The sequence below is a fragment of the Cyrtonyx montezumae genome, unplaced genomic scaffold (genome assembly GCF_038088225.1).
Source record: "Cyrtonyx montezumae isolate F1298 unplaced genomic scaffold, pur_monq_1.0 scaffold_3, whole genome shotgun sequence".
In the NCBI taxonomy this organism is placed as follows: domain Eukaryota; kingdom Metazoa; phylum Chordata; class Aves; order Galliformes; family Odontophoridae; genus Cyrtonyx; species Cyrtonyx montezumae.
This window is the reverse complement of record NW_027072034.1, coordinates 131223990-131241256: the sequence shown is the minus strand read 5'-3', so window position 1 is coordinate 131241256 and position 17267 is coordinate 131223990. Positions and strand designations below refer to the sequence as shown.

Genomic DNA, 17267 nt, shown 5'->3' with positions numbered 1-17267 from the left:
CGGTTTACATCCTGCCATGTTCTAAGAACCTGTTTGAAGGTTCTGTGAAAACTATTGTGATATTGCAGACAAGTGGTTTTTCCCTCCTGTAATAATTAGTTTGCCAACATTGGCAATCATACCAAAGGCTCCTGAGGACAAAATAAAGGACTTATTTTATCCTTCCAATTAGATACATCTTTCCTGCAGAAACTCTTTTTTATTAAAAAAAAAAAAAAGCAATTTACAATTCTGTGCTTGTTCAGAATGTAGTAATAAAAAAAATATCTGCAGTTCCATTCACCTGGTTTTTCAATATCTAAACGGGAGCAACGGGAAAGAAGGGGATGGCCTCTTTAGTGCAGGGTCTGTGATGATGAAACAAGGGGAAATGGCTTCAAACTTGAAGAGGGGAGGTTTAGGTTATGTATAAGGAAAAAGTCTTTTTACAGTGGGAGTGGTGAGACTCTGGAACAGGTTGCCCAGTGATGTGGTGGAAGTCCTATTGATTGAGGCTTTCAAGGCGAGGCTGGATACACCCATGGGCAACCTGATCTAGCTGTGGTGTCTCTGTTCATTGCAGGGGAGTCGGACTAGATGGCCTTCAGAGGTCCCTTCCAACTCTAAGGATTCTGTGATTTTTTTCATTCCTGTCTCTGTGCTGCCCTTCCCACCATTACCCCTGCTGTTTGTTTAACAGTGCAATGCCTTGAGGAAGCCGAAGAAGCTGAGGCTGTTTCTGTACAGTGCCACGTTTTCTTCCCTGTAATGGAGCACTGTTGCTGCTGAGAAGAGTTCAGGTCTCCTTCTTCTCCTGCTGCAGCATCACACATAACTGTAGCTATGGTAGCAGACTCAGGAGTCAGTCAAGGCAGCTCCCTTGGGCTCAGCCATCCTGGTTACATGTGAGGAACCCTGAGAAGCTCAGGGGCTCAGGGCTGGTTCCACCTCTGGGGTTTGATCACTCAGTTTAGGGCACCAAACTGCTGGGAGCCAGGGGCGAGGGGGTCTGGGTCGGATACATGCGTGTGGCAGGGCTGGTTGGGCTGGGCCTGTTCCTTTAGGGCCCTTGTCCATCAGTCAGTGCAGTGCCTCCCAGCTCTGCATCCCACCGTGCTGGCTGGGAGCACCAAGGCACTGCGTCTGTGAAACAGCACTTCTGATGTTGTATGTGATATCTGCTTTATACATATTTCTCATCTTTTTGTTGCTGCTGTCCACAACCAAACTTATTCCTTGGAGTCCTTATCCACTGATCCATACACCAGTGTGACCTGAAGCACAAAGGTGCACTTGCCTAACCTTCTGGCTTCACTGCCTCTGGACTAGCTCCCACAGAGGTACTCAAAGTATTTCAGATTCCTCCTGCTAATAAAGCAGCGAATTGCTCCCTGTCTCACTGGTAGGCAAGCAATGACTGTACAGCACTCTGCAAAGTACTAAATATAATTAGTACTTAACAGCTAAAGGTACTTTTTTGTGTATTTATTAATGTGATTAATCAATATTAACCTGCTATCCACTCAGGTATCATTATAACATTTAGGTGCACAACCAATTGTCTCCCTTGGTACTTAAAATGATTAGGCTGAGGCTAAGAAAATGTGAAAGAGCTGTAAATACACCCTGTGTTTGCTTCTTCCAGAACAAAGAGGTATCAATGGACCTGTTCATTATTTTCAGTGATAATGTGCTTCTGATACTTAAGCAAAATTATGGTTTGGAATTTCAGGCACATTAACTTGTGCGTGTATGCACAAAGTTGTGTGCATTTGCCTGATAATAACACCTGTAATATTGTCAAATAATATTACATATTTAAAAATATATATTGTCTCCAAGGAATTATTAACTTCAGTGTACAGCACATCTTTTTGGTTTCCAGTCCTGTTTTTCCTCTGGTAATCATGTTGAATAATATATGATTTTTCATTACAAACTATCCAGTAGGGATTGTAAGACATACCACACATCTGAGTTAACGTAACTGTCAGAACCTTAACCATTGCATTCCCTTTTGAGTTTTATGTCTTACTTTTAATTGCACAACATTAAATGTTATGTTACAATTGATTCGTATGTGTCTTCATCTTATCTCTTAAGTATTCAGGCTTAACGAGTCAATTCTTTGTCGTTATATAAAGCATTTATTGATAAGTCAATAAGATGATGGAAATTAAGAAGTTAGCTTCATGGGTATGAACTCCTCGTCTGGATTCGTGCAGTCCAATATTGATTAAACTTCAAATAATATTCAAGAATATATTCCCCTAGTTTGATATATTGTATGTGGTAACATGCATAAACTTAGGTCTACAGAAACATGTATGTAAGTGAATTCATGGGTTAGGATGTTGATTAATGGCAATTCTCTTCTGCTGGTTATTGCCATTCCAGTTAAGCCAATTACTGCTGAGTTACACTCAGGTTGTAAATGCTTAAAGGTGACTAGATTTAAAGGAAAAATACTTAGTGAAGTTATGCAAACGCAAATTAGGAAAAATTTGATCTTACATTTGGTGTTTGCTATTTTGTTCTTTTCTATCCTGTGCGCTGGTCATATAGGAAGAAAAACTTAAATATAAAGAACTTGAAAGCTCTTACTACTTCAGTGCTTTCAAGTGCATAAATTTCAGAGCTAGACTTTTCCTCTTAAGACAAAAGTTGTAAGGCTGCTGTTTCTTAAGTTTAATAGGGTCTCTTCCTCTTTTGAATATCCTTCTGTTTTAGACACTGGTAGCACTTCCCCTTATTCTGTCTGGGCTCTGTATTTCCAGCATTGCAACACAGGGCAATTTCATCCAGGGACAGAGCTTGCTGGTTCCCAGCAGAGCACAGGGGCTGCAAGGGATGTGTTTGGTGTCCAGCTGGCCTCAGCCTTTGTGCCTTTTTACCTTGTGATTTTTTACTCCAGTTCATACCACATTCAGACACAGTGGTGTCTGGGCTCCATGTGCTCCACGTGCAGCGCACAGGTTTTTCTCAAGCCCCATCTGCAACTCTGAAGATATTGAAAGACAACATCTCCACAGCGAAACAAGTTAGCAGTTCTGTGCATGACAGGGCATCAGGACATCACTCTTTTCCTGACTGCATCTCTCTGAACACAGCATGGGTGCTCGTGCTCAGACTACTGGGAGAGGCAGGCAGCTTCCAGATGAAGACATACATAATTGTCCACCTGGAAATACACGTCTTAAGCCCTCACTACAGAGAGATCTAGGGTGTCTAATCATTAGTATGCTGTGCTACTTTGCCATTGTGTTAGCCTGTAGTCACCAGAGTCCAAGATAATTCTGCTAATCAAGTGTAGTCATCTGTATTGTCCCGTTACTATAAATTATTTGTAGATACTGGGTACTGAGTTGTTTTATAATTTCCCACTTGTATTTTTTAATAGGAATGCTTAGAGAAATTTGAAAGGCAGACTCCTTGTGATAAAGGTGTCTGCCCTGTTTGGGGCATGGTCTGCTCCTTCTGTCAGCCACAGCAGATATATATTAGGAAAGTTCACAGAAACATAGAATTATTAAAGTTGGAAAAGACATCTAAGATCATCTAGTCTAACTGTCCACCTACCACCAATATTGCCCACTAAACCATGTTTCTAAATACCACATCTTCTCTTCCCTTAAACACCTCCAGGGAAAGTGACTCCTCCATTTCCCTGGGCAGCCTGTTCCAAAGCCTAACCATCCTTTTTTCGTGGTTGTGTTTTAAAAATGAGACTGAAAATGGTAGCAGCAGGCTAAATGTTACACCTTTAGCTAGTCCTTAGTAGGAAGAAGTCTCATGAGAATCAAGCCTGATTGCTTAATGGGACTACTGCAGCTCTAGTTCTCAGGATTATAAGGATCTGCATTTGTGACTTGTTTTGGGCAGTAGAGATGCTCAGTGCCATTGTGGTCTATTGATGCCATCTGAAAGTTTAAACTATTTCTTCTAAATCATCACAGTGTGCATCTGTCTGTTGATTTGGTGGCACTGCATGGATGTTTCCCGAGTGCTAGGCCAGGCTGTGAAACTTATACATGACATATCTGTACATAGTCACAAACCTCATAGCAGATGTAGGATTCAAAGGGAGCTGTTCTAACCAAGAATCTGCTCAAACTGTTGAAGCAAATAAGTTAACAGAATGTCTTTGTATATACAACAAAAAGTATTGAGTCTAAACTCCCCTCAGTTCCTTTAAAATACATAATTTTTGTCTCAATTGTGGAGAGACGCTTTGACTGAGCCAATAAACAGTAACAAAATAGTCTACAGAGAGAGAACTAGAATAAAACTCGTAGGGAAAATTTGTTTTGGAATAACAGTTGTGTTATTCCTAAAATGCCATCTGCCCATTGGAACTGGGATGCTCCTGATGGACTATTGCCATTCTTGTTAATTTTACCAGCATCAAAGAGAAGACAATTTAAGCTGCAGATAGGGAGTCTCTGACACCACAGTCATATTTCTCTGGTTTTTATCTGTGGACCAGGCATCCCAGAGTTCCTAAAACTGTATTCTGGGAAGCTGAAATGCCTGGCATCCCTCATGCAGTTTGGTCTTTACTGACAGGGAGATTTCCAGAAGATTAAATCTGGGAATCTTTTCTGTGAACCCAAAGGCACAGTATGTTCTTGAAATTATTTTGGGGCATTTTACTGGTCTGAACCTACCCAAGGCCATCCAGCATGCCCAGCCCTCTGGTAGGGTTTCTCAGCAGTTCTGTATTGCTGAGAAATTTGAGCTCACCATCTCTAATGCAATGCTGAGTCACAGAATCACAGAAACACAGAGTCGTAGGGGTTGGAAGGGACCTCAAGAGATCATCGAGTCCAACCCCCTGCCAAAGCAGGTTCCCTACACCAGGTCACACAGGTAGGCATCCAGGTGGGTCTTGAATATCTCCAGAGAAGGAGACTCCACAACCCCTCTGTGCAGCTGTGCCACTGCTCTGTCACCCTCACCGTAAAGAAGTTCTTGTGCCCTGTGCTGCAGTTTCTGTCCGTACCCCCTTGTCCTGTCTCCACACACTGCTGAAAAGAGTCTGGCCTCAACACTTTGTCCCCCACACCTCAGATATTTATAAACCTGGATCAGGTCCCCTCTCAGTCCTCTTTTCTCAAGGCTAAACAGACCCAGTTCACTCAGCCTTTCTTCATAGGGGAGATCCTCCAGGCCCTTCACCATCTTTGTGGCCCTCCACTGGACTCTTTCCAAGAGATCCCTGTCTTTTTTGTACTGGGGAGCCCAGAACTGGACACAGTTGAAAGAGTCCTCTTTCTTTCAAATATTTGATATCCTCTAATCTTAGTGGCACTACCCTTAATATCATGTATGAATCTGGACAAGTATCTTGGAGTTTGTTACTCACTGAATAACATGACAATACTGATAACATTGCAATTATACATTAACTAAGAGGAGGAGTTGTAATGTGATAGTGCCCACAGAGTACTCTAATAACCTAAAAAGCACTGCTACAGAAACATTCTAGAATATTCAGGTTGTACCATCATCAATGTGTCTGTATTTCGTGTGTATAATATAGACATACGAAGTAACACATTAAGATGTTATTAGTGGGTATGACAACTTTTCTGCTTTTCTCTGGAGACTAGATAATGGCTTATGGATATATTAATCCTTTTGATTCGGGCATATATTTTAAAGTGATGGATGTGTGGTATTTAGCTATGTTTTCTGCTTGCTGAGATTTTGTTAATAAAAAGAGGAAAATAAATTCACATAGGATGTGTCCATTTTGAGAGCACATCTGCAGCCTGACCATGTTCTTTATTCTCAGGGCAATTATTGTCTTGTATGTTAGCATGCAATAGGCAATTGTTTTTTGTTGTGGGTTTTTTTTTTTTTAATCACAGAGATGCTTTAACTTCCAGCAGGTACAGGGACAGATGGGAACACACTAATTCTGAGATTCCCATCAGGAGACAACATAACTTGTAGACAGAATATTGTATCATGACAGCATGAAAATTACTTGACAGATGCGTTGTTCAGATGTGGTGCTACATCCCAGTGCTCCTCCCATTGCCAAAAGCTAATATACCATTTTAAAAAAGAAAATTAGGTCAAAAGTTCTGCTGTCTTTAGGTCATGCAGAGATCTGCCAAATTCCTCTGAATGAATTTTTTTTCTCCAATTTACTCAAAACTAATTTTGATTCACTTTGGACTTTTTACTATATGTGTCTAATACATGCTGAATTTTTCCTTTCACTGAAATACCATGTAACAGGAAATAAATTAGGAAGAGATGAGTAACATTCTTCAAATTAACCTCACCTATCTACCTTACAGGCTGATTTTGATAATAAGCCTGACTCCTTATTCTTCAGTGATGGGAAGCGAAGAATTGACTTTGTTTTGGTGTATGAAGATGAAACAAAAGTGACTCATAAGAGGAGTAATCATAAAAAGCAGAAGGTAAGTTATTGTTGGTGTAAATCTAATCATCTGTTGGGTGCTAGAGCAGTGGGCTTAAAGGACAGTGCCCTTAAACAGAATGGCAATTGCATTACCCTGTTATGGGAGTACTCCTGAGAGCTATGAGACAAGCCCATAGAAGACCAAGCACTGCGTCCATCAGCGTGTGCTGAGTGACCTTAGAGCATGCTCTTGGAGGGAACCCTTCAGGAGGTATGAGCAGAAAGCAGTTAGAGATAGACATCAAGACCTTCACACTAGGGCAGTTTTCTATATCTAGAGTGCTTGGACTTTTGTATTAAATTCATGGTTTCCCCTGAATGCTCTGGAAGAGCCATCTGACTGAATATTCCAAATGACAGTTAAATACATAGCTGCTGACATTTTGCCCAGTAAAATACCTGAGTTGTTTGTAGAGGATACCTGTCACTTTGCCACCAGAACATCTCCAAGTACCACTCTTTCCCATGATGCTTCAGCAGTTTGACTCTCTTTAAAGACCTTGCAAAAAAAGTGACTCTAGCAAATGATCGCTTGATGCTTCCTAGCAAATGTGAACAGCAACCATAAATATTTATTTAATGTTATTTTTGAATTATTTTAGGAAGTCTGTCAGATAACTCAGTCATTATAACATCTGAAGCCACAAAAATAAGTTCAGCCACGCTGCCGAGCTTTTTAAACTGTGAACTGCCTGAGAAATAGGCACCCACTGGATGGTAGTTCCCTTGGAGTTTGCACTCACCCACCCACCACTTTCTTCACTGATCTAGCAGTTCTCCATGTTCCAGAAGCCTCTGATAGAGGCATACAAGGACAGAGATACCAATGAAAACAGCTCATATACAAATAATGATTCGCTGTTAGGAAAGAGAAGAGTAGGAGGAAAAAGGCCATAGCAAAGCTGGTTGATATTCCTTACACAGCACTGTCATTGGCACTGTCAGGGCAGCCGTAAGGAATGTGGTTAGTAAGGCTCAAGAGAGTCCTGCACTGGGTGGATGCTGAGTTACACGTGTTCACAAGATCAGCAATAAAAATGAATTGGAAGAGGTAATTAGAAATCTGCCCCCTTGGAAACAACTATTTTTATCAATTAACACTTTAAATCTGTTTGTAGTATTTGGCCATTACCCAGAAGTATGCAAAAATGTGAGTGTATTTTCTAAATAGTGATGGAAATTACATGTGAACAGTGGAAGAATATTTTTAGTGCTGCATGAATGTTAGAACAGTAGCCAGAAGTAAACGATGGAAAATTAGACCAGGAGACGGTAGGCAGATGCACGAGGTCTAGAGCAAGTGCAATGGTGGGCTGCAGTGATGGTAAGGAGCTGGAACACGTGTCTTGTGAGAAGAGGCTGAGGGTGCTGTGTTTATTCAGCCTGGAGAAGAGAAGATTTAGAGAGGATCCATCAGCCACTCTCTGCTATCCACAGAGCTATCCAGGAAGACAAAATCAAATCTGTACAGCAGTGCATGGGAGAAGGATAAAAGACAACAGGTGTTGACTGAAACAAGAGAGATTCAGACTGGATGAACTATGAAGATGGTGGAACAAGATGTGCAGTCCCCATCCTTTGAGCTTTTCAAGACCTGACCACATGCTCCTAAGCAATGTGGTCTGAGCTCTGGATCAACACTGCTTTGAGCAGCAGGCTGGGCAGTGACTTCCTGAGATTACTTCCAGTCTGAATTTCTGTGTGATCCTCTGACCCTAAGGTACAGCCAGCATGTAACCAAGGCAGCTCTCTATTTTCATCATGCTTTCAGTATCAGGATTCTTCATTTGATTGTTGTTTTATTTATGCTTTGGTGTAACCAAAGACTGTTTTCAATTACATAACAACTCTGCCATTGTGAGTCTGTGAGACTGCAGTGGATGGTGTAAGTTTGTGAGAAGATGAACACAGAGGTGATAGCAATCGTTGCAGCTGTGATAGACATGAACAGTGAGAATCTGAAGCCAGAGGGGTTCTGAGGAAAGCATGGGCAAGAATTTTCATACTGGAAACACATGCAATGCTGAAGGTGCAATAGAAAGCATAGAAGATTGGGATGAAGATGTGGCAATCATAGAAGATTTTCAAGAAAAATAAATACAAGTATGATGACAGCGAGCTAGAGAATTAGTGAAGGAATCCAAAGCTGATCATGGAACAGATAAAACAGCACACACTCAGGTACCTGAGAACATTTAAAGGAAAGTAGCAGTAAAGAAAGAATGTTGTTCATTAACCCTATAATGTAGATTGAAATGAGTCACATAGTCATGACTAAATGCTTGTGATACGGATCAGAGGTACTGACTCCCTCTCACCCTCCAGCTCTTCACATACAGGTGTCATTAGTTCAGAAAGCATTTCAATTATACATTGTCGAAGGAACAATTTTTTGAAACTTAAATAGGTAGAAATTTCCTAAATTTTCAGTATGGACAGGTGCAAGTCAGCTCCAAGCATGCAAGTAACTTGAAAACACAGAGGTACTTACTTTCATTTGAAGTCTGTTGCTGTGCAAGTGGAGGAAGCTGTATTCCTATGAGAGAATAAACATTTTGGCCTACAGCAATTCCAAGGAAGTTGTAGAGATGATGCTGTCCAAGATACATACAGGTTTCATCCATGTAGGCCTAAAAGTGGTTTGATAACTTATCTCCACTGACAGTATTATCTGCTTGTTTGTTTTTCTTTTCTGGGGTAAATGGGCGGTGGTGTGCCTCCCTCCTGCTCATGTGCTTCTAGAATCTGGCCTAAAAGAGACAAAACTGAACTAGTGAAATCACAGCTGCATGGAAACTTCTAACATAATTTACAGATTCAAAGGTTAGCTGATAAGGTTCTATATATGAAGTCATATATGCAACTCAGTTTGAAATCCAAATCTTTTAAATTATTTTACATTTACTTTTGCAAGTGCAGTGAGAGTAAACTATGAGGAGCAGACTCCAGAAACTGCCTAGAAAGCAATTGAGATTACAGCCCAAAGCATGTTTTTTAAACCTCACAATTTGAACTACTATATTTGTCAAGATAGGTTGCCATCAGAATAAAAATTAAATATCTACAGTCTTTTTCAGTATGCTCCAGAATACCACTTTTATCTGTCAGGATCGTGAAGTAATTCACTGTGAAAGTTAAAAGGTCAATGCCAGACAGACAAACTCAAAATAAATTAGTGTGGAATGTCATTCTAGTCCATCTGCTTCCCCCTAGCAGAAATAAACTGAAAAGCTGTCAGTGACTTAAGTAGGAATGTAGACAATGTGGGCAAGGCTGGATAAGTTTGTCTTCTTAAGCAAACAATGAGCAGTTCCCACCTCTAGACTTGTTTGGATTAGATAGACAAAAAACATAAAGCGTGAATAACTTTCAGCAAACCAGTTACACTTCTCCCTGTTGTCTGGCGTGTGTCACACCCACGAAGAAAGAACAGTGTTTGGGGTTACACAAAGAGCAGTAGCTCGGTGCTGTTTTATGCTGTAATCTGACTCAGTGGAGGATGGCAGGCTGTATACACCTGTGGTGTGCCCAGCCTGCTCTACCCAGGAAGTTTGATAGCAAAGGTGAAAAAGACCTTTGAACACTGAAACTTTGCTCAAAAGAAATTCAAGAAATATATAGAGTGGCCTTGTTCTGTCACTGCAATCAAAGCAAGTGCTCCCTACAATTCACAAAACAGAGAAAATCCTGTCAGTGGTCTATTACAAGTTTCCAGGCTCTCGATCTTGTTAGTCTCCTCAGCTTGGCAAGACAGTGGTCGGATGTTGAAAGCATGGTGGTGAAAAAGCAGTTCCCAAGAGCTAACCCCTCTATGTGTCTGTAATTGCTGATATGCATTTACACTATGCTTTCCTTTTTTAAAAATTATGTTTGATTGTATATCCCATATTGTCTCAGTCTGTTGTCTTGCCATTCAATCATCAAAACCCAAGTCAGTTTTGTTATGTTGTTATTACAACTTTACCTTGGAAGTAGCTGAGCAAAATACCAGATACCAAAATAAACTCCACAATCCAGCCAAATAAGACATTATATCTTTGCACTGTATTCCCCAGCCAGTGCAAAACCACTGTAGACTCCTTTGGGTAAAAGTCTAGCTTCTCCACAGATACTCACACACATAATTCAATCATTTATATAAAATGGCAAAGCCCCTAATTAGTGGAAGTTCCCAGGGGCTTTATTTCCTGCTGCTTGCATTAATGCATTATTAGAAATTTTAATATTGTCAACATTCCTCTAAGATTTTGGGGGCAAAATTAGTTTGGGGAACTCCTCACCATAATCAATTATTAAAGCAATTGGAACGGTAAGATTAAAAATTTTTTAAAAAGCATAAATGTAAATCACTCAGCATCTGTCTCTGTTTTGGAAGACAAGAAACAGGTATCTCGCCCTATGCCTTCGTTATTAGCTAAAATGAAGCATAATTCAGGTTGAAATGTTTTCATGATTTGTTATTTTACACCTTCAAAAGAACATTGTGAATAAGGAAGATACACAGAGGTAGAATTAAATGAATAATTTTCAGCATGGTGGAAGAGCTAATAACAGAATGACAAATAACTCCTGTGTGGTACATATTTCAGTGATCAGGCAAAAGGACTGAGAGGAAATCATTATGTAGTTTGCTCAGAAGCCAAGATTACATGAACCTTTAGCTCTGAGGAAGAATGGAGAACACTGTTACCCATGAAATGTTGACAAATGCAAAGAAAGATTGCTGTAAGGAAAAAGCTCATTCACTTTTAATTTAGCACTCAATGCAAGAAGATGATTTAGATTTCATGGGAAGTAGCTATTTTAAGGTACGGTTACATTGACACTGTATTATATTTACATATGTATAATAAATTATAAATGTGCATTGTATATATACAATATTACATCCATTGGAAAAAACATAACATTATAAAGTCATTATTAAAAAGTGAATCAACAGGATGTGGAGAAATACTTATGTGAAAAGTATGGGTTAAAAGATTTGGATCTCACTGACCCTAATCCATGAAGAAATTAATCAAAATGAATAAAAATGAATAAAAAAGCATGAAGTAAATACCCTTTTGCAAAATGTAGTATTAATAGTATTAGTCCAGTATGACCACTGCTACAGGTAGATGCTGGAGCTGAGAATTAACAAAATATTAATTATTAATTCCAAGAATTGATGGAGTTTTGGAAAACTGTTTTTTCTCCTTCAAAGACTTTCAACAGCCTTTAAACATTAAACAATGGGATGAAATTTATGTGAAGATAAAACCGAACCATTCTTGTGGAACTCCTCAAAACTTTTGCCCTTTTTTGCTGAAGTGTCTCAGCTTTGCCCCCTAGAGTAGGTAGATCTTCATTCTGGTCCTAAAGACCAGTTTTCACATACCTATCAGTTTCCAAAGCTCTATCTAATCAATTATTAATTGACTTTGGTCCTTTGCAACAAGGCTGAATTTAAGCACAGATCTTAAGGCCATTATTGTGGTTGTAAAGAAGCAGCCCATGGAAGCCATTGGACCGTTCCGTCTTAAAGAAAATCAAAGTTGCTGTACTGGGAGCACTGAATCCCTAAAGTACAGGGTATATAAACAACCAAAAAATTGTCCAGCTCCATGAAAACATCTGTGGAGCAAAATATTGACAAGTTACTTTGAGGAACACAGTGCACACCTAGTGTTCCCAGTTCAGAGATAAAGCAGCATCCCAGTTTGTAAATGCTGTTACCTTCGGCCGAAGCTCTCACAGAAGCCTCCTGCCTCTCACAGCTGTCTACAGCATACCCACCCTCTTACCCACAATGATATGCAGTGTGTAGGCCAAGGAGAGCTGGCCACCCTTAACTTTATAAACAAGTAGCTCACTAGGGAACCATCTGGCTGATGTAGATGGTCTTTGAAGTGGAATACTGTATGTGAATTTTCTTTTTTTTTTTCTAAATCACTTATGGAGATCACTGTTTTTTATTCAGGGGGGAGAGGGACTGTTTTGTTTTTTTTGAGAGAGGGGATTTGTGTTTGTGAACAATCAAATTCATTTCAGATTTGAAATGTCAGGCCATTACAGATTGTTTGTAACTGCCAGCCAAATGCTGGTTCTGTGAGCTGAAATTGAAAGGAAATATGTATTTCAACTTAACTAAGGGAAACTTGTAATGTCCTTCGGAGGACACTGAATGTTCCTAAGAAAGCATCACTGACTCCACAAGTGCTACAGATATCAGATTCTTCCTTTAGGACTGTTTATCTATGGACTACAATGTAGAGGAATCCTACAGTTTGAGCCACTCTGTGAGCTCATATGATTACTGTGAAATAATAAATTTAGAGATTACTGAGAAGGAAAGTGGGTATTGATTTTCATGGAAAATCCTTGAGAGAAAAAATATTGTTTAAAGGTCAGATTAATAGGGGAAGGGTGGCTGCCCTCAGTAGTTCACTTAATGTGTAAGGGCAGAGGAGGTCACAAGTTTCAATGGTAATTGCTGTTAACTGTCAAAATCTGGGGCAAGTTTTTACCTCTAGAATGTACTATAGACTAAGAGAGTGAATTCTTCTCCACAATTGCATTAGGGTGCAGTATTGCTCATCAGACAAAAAAAAAAATGATTTGGATTAGTAGGTAAAGCTTCACCTACCACCACAGTAGCTGCCAAGTGGGTTATGGAGATGATGACCCAACAAGTCTTCATACTGGGAGGAAATTCTGTTATTTTGTGTGTACACTTCTGGAACAGATGTTTACAGTTTCAATGCCTTTTAACAGAGGAAGAGACAAGTATATGAATCAAACCTGATAAACAATGGTTTGCAACTTGAAGCAACGCGATCGGTGAGTGCTCTTTCCTTCGTGTGCGTGCTGTGCCTGAGAGCAGAAGCTGCCCCTGTGTGGATAAGGAACTGGATATATGAACTGACTGTTACATTTTTATCCTCTTCTAGGTTTTGGATGAAAAAATTATTTTTGTGAAAGTGCATGCACCGTGGGAAGTGCTATGCACATATGCTGAGGTCATGCACATCAAATTGCCTCTGCAGCCCAATGACCTGAAAACTCAGGACTCAGCTTTCAACTGGTTTACTAGTCTCTTCAGGGTGGATGAAAATATCATCAAACCTGAGCAAGAGTTTTTCACTGCTCCTTTTAAAAGGGAACATTTATCCAACTTTTATATTCAAGACAAAGACGCATTTTTCAATCCAGCAACAAGAAGCCGAATTGTAAGTCCATGGAGTATTTCTAGCCTTTAGTCTTAAAAGGCAAAAAACAATTTTACACAAATCAATGCAACTGCCTTTATGAAAGCACCCTGAAAAACTGGAAACTATTTGGGATGCAACAGTTCCATATCATTTATGAAAGAAACTGGGGAATCTAAAAGGACAACAGTGCATACCACAGTGCATACATCTGCCCCATTTCTGTTCCACCAGAATTTAAGGGGGGGGGGGGGGGGGGGGGGATTGAATGGTTCCTATGCCAGGTACAATTAAATTTGCCTGCTTTGCTTACCTTTTCATAACTCACCTGTATGTTGAAGCAGGTATGACCACTTACTACTACTTTCAGGTTGCAAGAAACAAAATATTTTGTAAATTTTAGGTTCATTTTATCCTGTCCCGTGTGAAATATGCAACCAAAAACAATGTAAAGAAGTTTGGCATAAACAAGTTACTGGACACTGGAATCTACAAAGCAGCATTTCCCCTTCATGATGTAAGTCCAGAACTTTTAGTAATATGTCTGCAGGGCAAGAGTGTATTTCTGATAACAAAAGATACAAGCCTTACTAGTGTTTTTATTGACATGGTAGAATATGACATAGTCTGACTTAAGGGGATTTTCTCCAGAACACTGTTTGTTAAAAATGTAGTTCCAAGGCTGAAACATGATATATTTTATTTAGGATTTGTTAATCTTGTATTCTCTGGGAGATGTAGGTCAGTAAAGTGTTTGGCTAACAGAGGAACCTGGGAGCACAAGAATGATAGTTCTCACGATACACTTTATAATCATTTTGAAATAAGTTTTCACATTTTCATACTATTTCATTTTTCAGTATAAAAATCCATACCAAATGTCAACGTTTTAATCAAGATATAGAACACAAGTTTCATCTTGTGAGCAAAGACAAAGACATGATTGTATCTACACCCACACACCTCCTCCCCCACTCTTCTGTGTCTGAGGTGTGCTCTGTTGAGAAGAAATTGAGAAAATGGGAGGTCAGGAGTAGTAACTACGTGAGATGTTTGGACTCTGATAAAAATATTCAGGATGTCTCCAAGGATTTAAAGAAAATTTTTAAGTCAGAATCAAGACAAGTCATATTTCTTGGAAGTAGCTTTACAGGATAGAATTAATATAATTTGTGAATATTTTTAAAGACATCTTTTAAAGATTTAAAACCTGCCCTGCAGAATATTTCTGTCATGGTGTGGGGAATTTGGACTCAGCATGCCTAATAATTAATGACAGTCTTTTTGCACTCAAAATTATATATGAGAGCTACCCTGAAAATCAAAAGTAGCCTATTGATTTCTATAAAAGTGATTTTTCTTGTTGTATTACAGATTACAGAATGGAAAATTCCATCAAATAAAACAGGCTTTACTGAAATAGGTTTTCTAATAACTTGATAAAAAAACACAAGGATTACCTCCAAGTCAACTGTCTTTTGAATATAAATACAAAACAGAGACTAGACTTTCTGGATTCATTCTTTGGACTTTCCAGTCTTCATTCCAGAGCAGTATTGCTTTAAAACAAAGCATGTTACCATCTTAAAGCTACTCAAAGTCCTTATTAAAGCAATCCTGTTCTCAAATTAGAAGGGATCCTTTTCTGTTTTCTATTACTAAGTGCCAAGACACTGACATGGGCTGAGAATTTAAGTTCATGGGGAGGATCTGTTACTTTCAGCTCCCTTGTGTAAAGTGCTTGCTTTAGGATTCAGAATCTTTCTGTCCTCCTTCCAACATGAATCCTGATGATCTCAGAGCTACTTCCCAGTTGTTTTCCTGGATTGCAGTGGCAAAAACGGCTATTCCAGTGTCTGGGTTCATGCCACAGGATCTGTGGAGATGAGATCTGGTCCATGCTGGTCATATTAATGGCTACATTAATAATCTGCTTCCCACTCTTTCTGTTTGGCAGTCTAATTTTAGGCACCTGTCAACTGATCCTGACTGCCCAAGTGAACGTTATCTTCTCTACAGAGAATGGGCTCACCCTAAAAACATTTTTAAACTGCAACCCCTGGATTTCATCAGGTTGGTGGATGTGCATGAGCAGCATGGAGCTGTGTCAGGGGAGGGTCACTCTGGGTATAGGAAAAAATTCTTCATCAGAAGGCTGATCAGGCACTGGAACAGACTCCCTGGGGCAGTGGTCCCGGCCCTAAGCTGACAGAGTTCAAGAAGCACTTAGACAATTCTCTCAGACATTGGGTTTGGTTTTTGGGTCCTGTGGGGAGCTGGGAGTTGAACTGGAGGATCCTTGTGGGTCCTTTCCAACTGAGGACATTTATTCAGTGATTTTGTGCTGTAACTATGGCTGAACTAAACTAACATTGAGGAATTTATGTAACATGTCTGAGTTTTGAGGTGTCAAGACACAGGTACATATAATTCTATCAGTTCATGCATGGGGGTACACTCTGGGCTTGGTTTCACAATAAATCAGTTCATGAAAAACTACCCACTTTACATTTTTCTTTGCTAGCTATAATCTGTCTTCTTCCTTTTCTTTCCCTTCCAATCCTCACATGCAAGCATAAAAGCAGTGAGAGAAATACACAGAAATACCTAACCATAATACTTCTGCAATCCCAGTGTCCAAACTAGAGGAATCTGACAATGAAAGCTGTCGCATTTGAAACAGAAATTTGAATTTACTTGCATTTCATTACACAAAAATGTTCCCCTTCACAGGAAATACTACGGTGAGAAAATTGGAATCTATTTTGCGTGGCTGGGCTTTTATACTAATATGTTGATCGTGGCTGCAATTGTAGGAGTTGGCTGCTTTTTGTATGGATTCTTGATGAAGGATAACTGCACATGGAGGTACCTGATGGGTTCTATTTTAATATTACATGCATTTTTTATCAGTCCTCTACTGATCACAGTTTGCAAGACATAGCATTGTAGGAGGCAAAAAGGAAGAGCGTGAGTTATGGGTTTGAAAGGAACAGTACAAAATATGATATGTGATAGATGAGTAATGGATGTCCCTGTTCCATTAGAGCATTAGACATGTGAGTCTGTTGCTACAGCATTTTCTTCATACGTTGCACTAAGTCACCACATGTAGAGTAGAAATGAACGAATTTCTATAACATCATTTTCAGTGTGTTAGTCTTTAAAGGATGTATCCAAAGACCCTGATAAAACCCCTGAATTTGCTGTCTTCTGTTTTGAGAGAAAACAAGAAGAGCAACAGCACATGGGGGCTTCAGCTGCCCAGGATGCATTGGGAAGAGAAGCATAATGATGACACATATCTCATCAGAACATGATGAGAATGAACATGGGCATAGCACATGGGCCAAGGAAAGAACACTCAGGTTCCAAATCACCTACAGGACATCACACTGTACAGCCCTGGTCAGGAAGAGAGTTTATCCTTATGAATCATGCTGAAGGGCTCTTCTAGAGGTCAACTCAGTGGCCACTTTAGACTCGTTTAGCCATATTATCATTCAGTTAAATTATAATAAGCCTGCGCCATACCGGACTAAAAAAGCCAGACTCTTGCCACCCCTTAGGAGACCAGTTTCCAATCTGAGCCTCTCTAGAAGAACACAGAGACTAGTTAGCCATTTTGTTTCTGCAGCTGCTCCTTGCTCCTAACTCCT

The 17267-nt window shown here is 39.7% G+C and overlaps 1 protein-coding gene across 2 annotated transcripts in view; it reads left to right on the top strand.

Moving 5' to 3' along the window:
• The window catches only part of ANO6 (anoctamin 6), a 65651-nt gene that overhangs the window by 26863 nt on the left and 21521 nt on the right, over positions 1-17267 (top strand). Inside the window, exons 3-8 of one of the 2 annotated variants that reach the window (XM_065743439.1) lie at positions 6291-6416; positions 13175-13240; positions 13351-13629; positions 14012-14125; positions 15566-15681; positions 16342-16476. In XM_065743439.1, coding sequence (XP_065599511.1) covers positions 6291-6416; positions 13175-13240; positions 13351-13629; positions 14012-14125; positions 15566-15681; positions 16342-16476 — 836 coding nt within the window. The remainder of the gene's footprint in view (positions 1-6290; positions 6417-13174; positions 13241-13350; positions 13630-14011; positions 14126-15565; positions 15682-16341; positions 16477-17267) is intronic. The other variant, XM_065743438.1, reaches the window with a different exon arrangement.